Source organism: Merops nubicus, unplaced genomic scaffold (genome assembly GCF_000691845.1).
Source record: "Merops nubicus isolate BGI_N331 unplaced genomic scaffold, ASM69184v1 scaffold9961, whole genome shotgun sequence".
In the NCBI taxonomy this organism is placed as follows: Eukaryota; Metazoa; Chordata; class Aves; order Coraciiformes; family Meropidae; genus Merops; species Merops nubicus.
In genome coordinates, this window is record NW_008587573.1 from 1 (window position 1) to 9,986 (window position 9,986).

At 43.2% G+C, this 9,986-nt stretch overlaps 1 protein-coding gene across 1 annotated transcript; it reads left to right on the forward strand.

Annotated features, from left to right (window-relative positions):
* Window positions 1-72: 72 nt before the first annotated feature.
* Window positions 73-2,287, forward strand: IFT22 (intraflagellar transport 22; the record flags this gene model as incomplete). The annotated part of the gene is made up of 4 exons (XM_008948960.1): window positions 73-146; window positions 252-347; window positions 1,020-1,222; window positions 2,139-2,287. Coding segments are annotated over 4 exons (522 nt in total), but the record flags the coding sequence as incomplete, so codon positions are not given.
* Window positions 2,288-9,986: the final 7,699 nt, after the last annotated feature.

Genomic DNA, 9,986 nt, shown 5'->3' on the forward strand with positions numbered 1-9,986 from the left:
GAGAGCAGGGCGCCTCCCTTCCCTCTTCCCCCTTCGCCCTTCCCCTTGTCTTTCACTCCTGCTCTCTTCCAGTCCGGAAAATCGGTGCTGGCAAACTTTGTTTCGGAGAGCATCGAAGGGATTGGCAGCTACAGCCCCACGCCGGGTGGGGACGAAACCTGCTGGTATCTTGGCTGACCCAGCCCCCTGAGCTCCCGCCCGCTGGCTGTGGTGGCGTGTGGAATGACGTCCCATTGTGTATCTGCTCCTTTTCGCAGGATCCTGGAGTATGAGAACCCAAACTTGAACAGTAACAGCAAGGGAGCTGCGTGTCGATTTGAGCTGTGGGATTGCAGTGGTGATCAGAAGTATGGCAGCATCGTTGTTCCTTCCTCCAAATTACTTAATTCATAGTGGTTCTGTTTGCACAGACTATTGCAAACTCCTACTGCAGTAGGCTCTTCAGAATTAAAGCCTAAAACCTTTTTGAGATGAGGAATATTCTCACCTCTTTACATTATATTTTTCTATAGCATTCTGCTGTAAAGCATCTGATACTAGGTACTCTCTGTCATGATCCCAGCTGACACTGAGTTTTCTTTTGGGTAAGGACTGAATGCAACAGTAAAGTCCATAACTCCTAGAATAGAGTTACAGGTGCAGGGGACAGGCTCACTCCATAAATACCTTTATCTCCTTGAAGTTAATACCTGAGTATATTTCAGACAATGTGTATAGATGAGCAAGGCCTTAATTTCTCAAAGATATGGTTGAGAACTAGACAGATCCCTTTTTAGGGAAAAAGTTTAAATAAGCATATGACCCAATAGGACATTGTCAGCAAACTGTGGGACCAGCTAAGAGGTAAGTCAAAATATGTGGAATCTGTCAGGTCACTGGCAAGATTACTCAGCTTACAATAAAGAAGAAGTGCTGAAATATGTTCATGAGGAGGGAAGAAGAAAACCTGAGGAAGTTTGAGTGCACATTTGTGTTTTCCAGCTCTCAGCCTTGTGTTTTCCATGCATCTGTTTTTGAAGGTTTGAAACATGCTGGCCAGCTCTGATGAAGGACTCTCATGGTGTGATAATAGTCTTCAATCCTGAGCTGCAGGGTCACCTGAAGGAGATTGAGATGTGGTACTCCTGTTTTGTGCAGCAGCAGTCACTGCTGGACACTCAGTGTCTCCTGGTGGCACATCACAAGCCAGGCAGTGCAGAGGACACAGAAAATCTGGCCTTGGGTAAGAAGATGGAAACTCCATCTGTAACTCAGAGGTTTTTATTGCTCTGTGTCTCTTTAAAATGGTTCCTACCTTCTGGCTTGAGTTTTTTCATCTAAATCTGCCAGTCAAAGAATACTAGAGTGTGTTGCAAAACCAGAAATAATGAATTTGAAAGGTGACCTAGAAGGTGATCACTGTTCCTGTTCCACAGAAGGAAAAAGCCAGGAAGGTTTGGGTGACTTCTCTAAGGTCCCACCAGGAATTAGAACTGCCCTATTTCTTCATCACTAGTAGTTTGTTTCTTATGTTGAATTTTTTCCTTTGTTGACTGACACTTTTGAGGCATTGAAGCTTGCATTTTATCAATCAAAAGAATAGGAGCCCTTGGAAATAAAAGGAACAATCTTCCTTTTGAAATTATTAACAGGTACCTTATATACTGCAAAATTATTTGTGACTGTTTATACAAATGGGAATACACACTCCTTCTGAGCATGTTCCAGTCTTCCAAGAAATACATATTTCTTATAAGTATTCATATATTAATACATATTTAATGTAGTAGAATCATCACATAATATGAAGTAATCAAAGAATGGGATATCACTTCAATAGTAAAACAGCAATTCAGTGCTGAATTGTTTGCCTCTGCCTAACTGAATGTAAGACCAAACCCAGTACTTCTAATTTTAAAGCTTTAGAACTTTAAAAAGCTTTAAAACTTTAAAAATAATCTTTGAAGACTTTACCAAAGCACCAAGTTGTGCTGGTCTGTGTCACCAACAAGCTCTGAGGCATTTCTGGTTGATGTGTTCTCTGTTGCCTGGGGTATCAAATTCCAACAGACTTCAGTGTGAGCTCTCCCATGGTCTTGATTGTGACCATTTCTTTTGTAAAAGGAATAAAGCTAATTATTTTTTCTTTACCTTCAAAGCCCACCCACTGAACAAGCTAAAACTGATACACTCCAACTTAGAAGAAGATCCTGAAGATGTTCGGATGGAATTTATGAAGTACTTCAGAAGCATGATCACCTTAATAAATGAGAGCAGAGAGAGGGAAGAAATGTCAATTATCTCATAACAGGAAAAGAAATACTGAACAGGGAAGAAAAAGGATGATTTTGACATTGTAAGCTATACTAGCCTGTGAACAGCTCCTCACAAGGAGAATTTGCCAGCCTATAAACATCTGAACCTATAAACAAGTGCTGACATCAGAGGAATTGTGGTGCCAAAGAGATGGCTGCACACCCAGGAATTTAGGTAACTTTGGCTGTGCTTTGGTTTCATTTGGCATCAAAGGTACAGGAAGGTATTGTTTCAAATGTTAGCATGGACTAAAAGATAAAGGTATGGGTTGTCTCTTCAGAATCCCTGTCTGCAGAGGCATTACAAGAAGAAATCCTGACAGAACATGAGATTTGTGGGGTTGTGCTGAAGAACTTGAGTAAGGTGCTCATGGTTGCTGTGTTCCTGGACAAGTTATGCTTTTGGAAGTCAGCACAAACCAATTGGAATAGAGATGCAAGAAGTCTTCGTGGTTTGGAATCTGCACTTTTATGTTCCAGGTTCTCCTTTTCTTTCTCTCAGCACCTGAAGAGAGCACATTGCACAGCTATTGCCTTGGCAAGGCAGAGTCAGTTGCAGTCTTTCTCAGGGCTGTTTTTTTCTATTCCAACAAAGTAAATGATATTTGGGAAAATGTTCATGTCCCTCTGGGAGGAGAAGAATTGAAATCTCAGTGTAGTGCAACACTTTGACCTATGTCAGGAGCTCAAGTAGAGAAAACAAAGTTCTGCATTGTCCAGAGCAGGAAAAGCTGTTTCTAAACTCATATTACTGTTCCCTGTTGCATTGAAAAAGTAGTTTCATAGATAATTTGCTTTCTGATTTGTTTGGTTTCCACTCATCTCTGTTCTTGGTGTGTTCTGCTGTGGAAAACCTTTTTTTTTTGGTAACATTCAGTACTGAGGCAATAAAAACATTTTTAAAAGGGATCATTTCTGTTCTCAGAAGGAAAGTTAATTCCAGTTTTGTGAAACTCTGACCAACTGGCTTAATTTTGAGTAAGGAAAATAAATTTCAGTGATAAATTGGTAGTGCATCTCACACCAAGTAGCTCCAACAACAGATGTTTGCAAGAATTTGTCACTGATCCAAACAGCCAAAGAAATGACAAATGAGAACCAGAAGTGTGTCTCCATGCTGACAGATGGTTTGGTGTGTTTTGGAAGATAATTTCAAGGAGAGAGGGACTGGCAGCAGGAGCTGCAGGGATCCTCAAGCAGCATCCCACCTCACCTTGCACTGCAGATCATCTGAAGTGTGAGACCAGGGGCCTGGCAGAACCAGGTCTGGCCCACAGCACGACACTTCTGGGCTTCTCTTTCATGGCACTTTCATGCCAGACAGCTGCATTTGAGCTGCCTCTGCTCAGGATTTGTTAAAACAGCCTTGTCCTCACACCAGCACTGCCTTTAGTGAATATCCTTTAGAGAATGTAGGTTGTAAACCAGGAACTTCTTTAGTTCAAGACAAGAGGAGTGAGAGGTTGGGTTTTTCAGTGATCTGGGTTCATTAGTCTACTGTTTTTTTCTATTCTCATGGTTCATTCTTTTCTGAGTAATGAGTAACCTGTCCAAAAATGACAAGAAGAGATGCCTCAGAAAGCTACTCAGTTGTTTAGACATCTTTCTCCTGGCCTTCAAAGAGTGAGGCTCTCTCCAGGGCCTTGTCTGGGAAGCTTCAGTGAGAGCAGAGAGCACTTGGGGTGATGTGCTGCCACCAGCTGCTCTTAGCAGAAGCTCAGGGCTTGTCCTGGCCTCCTAAAGATGCCCACAGGTCTCAAGGCAAAAAACTGGCATTTCCTTTTCTTTTGTTAGCCCCCTTCAGTGGGATTCAGTGTGAGGGTGTAACAATGGTTGACTGTAGCAGCTCAAAACAAGTTGTTATTGTTGCTTTCAGGTAGAAGATTTGTCCCTTATTTTCATATATGCTTGAAGCAATTCTACATCATCCTGCTCAAAATCAACAAATGTATTGATGGAGTCTGGAAGCTTCTTCATCCCAGTTATGTTTTGTACCTCCCCAGGTATTATTTTCTGTGATTTTCTTTTAAATAAATAGGGCTTAAGAGGAGGTGAAAGATTGAATGAAGATCTTTGAGGGCCACAAAAATGGTCTGAGGGCTGGAACCCCTCTGCTGTGAGGCCAGGCTGAGAGAGTTTGGGTTCTGCAGCCTGGAGAAGAGAAGGCTCCATGGAGACCTTATTGTGGCCTTCTAGTACCCAAAGGGACCTACAGGAAATATGGGGACAGACTTAGCAGGACAAGGGGTGATGGTTTTAAACTAAAAGAGGGAGATTTAGGCTAGAGAGAAGGGGGAATGTTTGACACTGAGGGTGGTGAGCCCCTGGCCCAGGCTGCCCAGAGAGGAGGTCGCTGCCCCATCCCTGGAACCATCCCAGGCTGGGGCTCTGAGCAACCTGCTCTAGTTGCAGATGTCTCTGCTCACTCTGGGGGGAATGGAACTAGATGACCTTGAAAGGTCTCTTCCAACCCAAACCTGTGGGTTCTGTGATCTTAGAACAGTTCCAAGTAGTAAAACTACTGGCTACGAGTAACACAACAAAACAGAGTGAGCTAAGCTCAGACTTCAGAGAATTACCATCCCAGTTATCACTGGTTGGCTCAGGTTGGTACCAGGCACATGAATTTGTGCACACACCAGTAACCTGTGCTGCTCTTGGGTGCCTGGTGTGCCCACAGAATTTGCCACCCAAGTTCTTTTCACTGTCTGCTGGCTCCTATTCTGCCACGAAGCTGAAAGCTCCACTCGGTTCTGAGAAGAAAGAGGGGGTGGTACTGAAGGGAAAACATTAGTGAGAGGAAGGACACCAGGGGGAAAATAAAAGCAAAATAAGCAGTAAGAGAGGAAAAGAAAATGCTGGAGGTGAATAGTGGGAGGTTGGCATTTCAACATCTACATTTTATTTATCTGGCTTTGGAAACAACCAGGCTTTACATGTTTGCCATCAGTGTCATAGGGTGGTCTACTGGAGGCAGTTAAATTCACAGTCTAGAAAATTCTCTAGAAAACCAGAGAAGTTGTTTTTTTACATGCTGCCTGAGATTATTTTCCCCTTGTTGCCAGCTGTGTGGTGCTGGAGCCAATTTTTAAAAATACTGCCTTAATAAATCCATGTTTTCCCAACAGCAACATTGTGATAGGCACTGCTAAAGACTGGTGTGAAACCCACCAGGGATTTTATTTGCCATGTAAAGCAGTGTTTGGGTGATTCCAGGGTTGAAAAGTCAATGAACTCTCCTCTTCACCATCTTTAATCATGATACAAAACTTTAATCATGATCTTATTTTAAACACACAAAAAAAAGGATACAAATTGCAAGTGTCTGTATACTGCAACACGTTGTTCATTAGAGAAGAAAGATACTGCTGGACAGAACTAAAGAGAGATCCCCAGACTTGACTTGATATCATCCAGTAAGGTCATAATATGTAATAAATGTGGAACACCATTCATAAAACCTGGCCAAGGGATTAATTTCTGTGACTGCTGAAGAACAGAGTAAATGTATAGACCCATGGAGAATGAATCCTTCAGTCTGGAGGAGATGAAGTATGTGCTCAGAAGTGGCAGTCATTAGTGATTTAGGAAACAGGGTCAACAGAGGCAGCCAGTTAAAAGGGGGCAGGAGAAGGCCAGATGAAAAGGGAACTGGGAAAGTGAGGAAATGGGCCACAAATTACACAGAAGTCAGTTGGCAAGCCACAGGTTTAGCTGGGAGTAGGAACAATTTAGAAGCAGAAGATAACTGGTCTCCCTGCTGAGAGGAGACCTTCTGCTTCTCCACAGCTCCCTGACAGGAGGTTGGAGCCAGGTGGGGGTTGGTCTCTTCTCACAAGGAACAAGAGAGCATGAGAAATGGCCTTAAGTTGTGCCAGGGGAGGCCTGGGTTGGATATTAGGCAAAACTTTCTTCTCCAAAAGGGTTGTCAAACAGTGGAGCAGGCTGCCCAGGGCAGTGGTGGAGTCCCCACCCCTGGAGGGGTTTCCAAGCTGTGGAGATGTGGGGTGAGGGACACGGGGCAGTGGGGACCTGGCAGTGCTGGGTTAATGGTTGGACTTGATGATCTTGAAGGTCTCTTCCAACCTAAACAATTCCATGATTTCCTAAGAGCAACTTTGCAACAAAAGCACTCTATTTTACCCTTCCACACTGAGGACCTTACCACCATGCTTGGAAGTTTGGAAAGGCTTTTCTGATGACCTTTCCAAGAAGTAAAAGGGAAGGCAGAGAACCAGTGAAGTCTGTCAATCCCTCCAAACAAATGTAGCCTTCTCTAGGTGTCCTCAGTCCCTTAGAGTGAACAGTGAAGTCCCCTCCTCATTCTGTCAGCAGCCACGTGCCCCAAGCCCCTGCTTTGCATGACCTGTGCACAGAATGGAAGCCTCCAAGTTCCCCATCCCTATCTGTGGTTCCTCATCCATACTGGAATTCAGTGTTATTTGTTCCAGTGACCACCTTCATTGTCATGGTTTTGGGGATCTGAGGCTGGAACCAGGGGCATAGGACATTTTAAATATTAATTAATCCAAATACCCTCAGCCCCCACCATGCAGAATCCAAAGACTCCACGAGGCACCAACTGTGCAGTGAGAGAACAACCTGTTACTTAAACAGAAACTATTCAGGTGTAACATTATTTTGTCACCTGGCATTGAGTGGTGATAATCCTGACACATTAGACCACTGTATTTATGCTGTGCAGAAATTATTTCCAAATTTTTATTGCTGTATAGCTACACAAAGATTTATAGCTACAGGTGAGCTCTGCTCAAGTTCACACTCATCTCCCATGAAAGCAGCTGGAACCTCAGTGCTTTGGAACAGTTGACAAAGAATGAGCATGGCAATTTGATAGGGAGCAGGCAGAATCAGAAAAACTCTGCAGGGCTAGAAAAGCAGAATTTAAAGACTTCAGGGCCATATAGGAAGTTAAAGGCTGTGGCTGCCTCACAGGCTGGTGATTTAAGACATTTAAAGTCCCCAATTATAAAACAGAGTTTGCTCAGGTTGCCTCTCAGAAGCTGTTTTCTCACACACACAACATCCTGAAGCCAATAACTGCTTGTGATGATGAGAACAGTTCCAGGCACTGCAATCCAGATGTGTGGCTTCCAGGGCAAAACTCAGACTGGTTTACAACCAAACTTTAGGAGCAGCAGCAAAGCTGAATTAAATGACTTTACCAAAAAAATGCATCTTTCCTTTTAAGTCATATATTTTGAAAGCCAGGCCTTTGGTCTCAGTTTCTCTCAGCAGTATTGTTTGAATAGACAAAGCAACTTCTAGAAGGTATTCAGGACCTCTTAGAAGTGGATCTTCAATGACTCAATTTTTCCACAGGAGTACCTTGCTCTGGAGGTCACTTGGGAGTATTTCCTCTTACCACTTCTCCAGGGAGTTGCACTGGTGGAATACTTGAGTGCTGCAGAAAAGATTCCTCAAAAGATCAGTTTACTTTGTTGGGAAGTTGCCTTTCCCAAGATGCCAGAAACACTCCTGCAGAAACTCAGGTGGCTTTAGCCACCACTCTCCATGCCAGCACAGGCACTGTCACACTGTCAGTAAAGGACACATGATGCTGCTACTCCAAGTAGTTCACAGAATCATAGAATCATAAAGGTTGGAAAAGATCTCTAAGATCAACTCCAGCCATCACCAACACTCCCATGAGCATTAAACCATGTCCCAAAGTGCCACGTCCACATGTTTTTTGAGCCCCTCCAAGGATGGGGACTCCAGCACCTCCCTGGGCAGCCTGGGCCAAGGCCTCACCACTCTGCCAGGAGAGAAATTCTGCCTCAGATCAAATCAAAACTTCCTTGGTGCAACTTCAGCCCATTGCCTCTTGTCCTATAGCTGTTTACTTGGGAGAAGAGACCAACCCCCACCTCACTCCAGCCTCCTGTCAGGGAGTTCAGGGGGTTCATTCACAAGTACAAAGCAGACCCACTGTCAGCCCAGGTGTATATTTTTGCATTGATCCATCTTATGCTATTTACTTAGGACAAGATTCCTCCTTGAGTAGCTGATGTTTACAGAATAAATCCCTCCTAAAGGCACCTGCTTAGAGCTGGCTGAGAATTCATGCTCAGAAACTAGTTCTCTTTACAAGTCTGTTATCTGGAAACCTCCTACTGCCATGGACCTGGCTCTTGTGCAAATTGTGTGAGAAGTGTTTGGGGTTTTATTTTTTTCACTCTAGCAACATAGGGAGAGAGGACACATGCTTGATTTCTGCAAATATACCTCAAAGACAGAAAATGGACTGTATTGACTTGGACATACAAGTCCCTGACACAAACTTAAATATAAAGCACTCTCTTATCATCTGATCCTGTTGCTTATTCTCCCTCCCACCCCTCCTTGAATTTTAGGAGGAAATAATTGGACCTTGAATACAAGGTGACTTTCTTTAAGCTCTTTCCTTTTGTCCTCTGAAAGAGACAAAAAGTAGGAGAAACCTAATATTGAGGCTCACATTCTGATGCTGTATAGTCTAAATGTAAAGACAGCTTTGGCACAATAATACATGTGAACAAGCTAGTCATTAATAGCTCTACTCTGGAAATTTAGGGTTTCTAGCAAACAGGGTGGGAAAATCCTACCTGCTTTCAGAGCAGTCCTTAATTAATAGTTTGTTACAGGGTGTCACTAGACCTGATCCTTGTAGTCCCTCTCTTATTTCTTTTTTATTCATGTAGGTGATTTTTACTGATGTAGGTGTTTCCTACAGAGGTGACAGTGAACCAGAACATCAGCTCCAAACTTCTTTAAAACTTTGAGAAGCTTGGATTCTGATTCATACCCAGCTGGAGGTCAGCTAGTTTCTTTACTAGTTCCATGAAATCTCTCTGAATCCTGCTAGCATGTCTCTGAGAATTTTCTCAGAGGGAATAACAGACCAGGGTACAACCCTCCATTGCTATGTTACTGTTCCATGACTTGCAGACCAAAGCATTTATTGTGGTTTGGCAGCAACCACCCATTTCTAAAACCCTGGGACTGCATTGTTCTTTCCTTGTCCAAAATTGGCTTTAGTACCTACGAGCACAGATTGCAGGGTTCATCTTTTTAGGAAGGCTCTTCAGGCTTTCTAGACTGCTGGGGTCACCTCTCACAGCAAGACCACTTTAGGAGGAGTCAAACCTAAGCTGGCTGTGAAGATCAGGCCTTCAAAGAAGCAAAAGTTCTGTCCTGCAATGAGTATTCCAGGATTTTTATTCTGACCTAAGGTCCATGGTAATATTCCAGAAACTGAGCAACCCATTGCCAGGCCCATAATAACTCTGAATCATTAAATAAAGATACATCTTAGGGAAATACTGTTAAGGCCCCAAAATTGTTTTGCTGTGTTTGGAATTCTAACAATGGTAGGCAGCTTTGACTGGAACTCCTGATGATACCAAGAATTTGCAATCTTGCTTATCTATGACTAAGATAATGAGCCTGGGACCTAAACAGAGCTCCTAAGAGGCCCCTCTTCTGCTCAGAATGGTGTATCTGTACTTTTAAAGCAGATCATTTAAAGTAACAGCTAATGAAAACTCCATCTGCTTTCCATTGAGCAAACACTTGCCTTTTTTTCCCTTTTTTTTTCCCCTAAAGTTGCATGAAGCTTTGCAGCATACAGTGCTAACACCTTCACAACATAACAGGACACAGTTCCTCTGTCCAGGGAAGTTAAATATT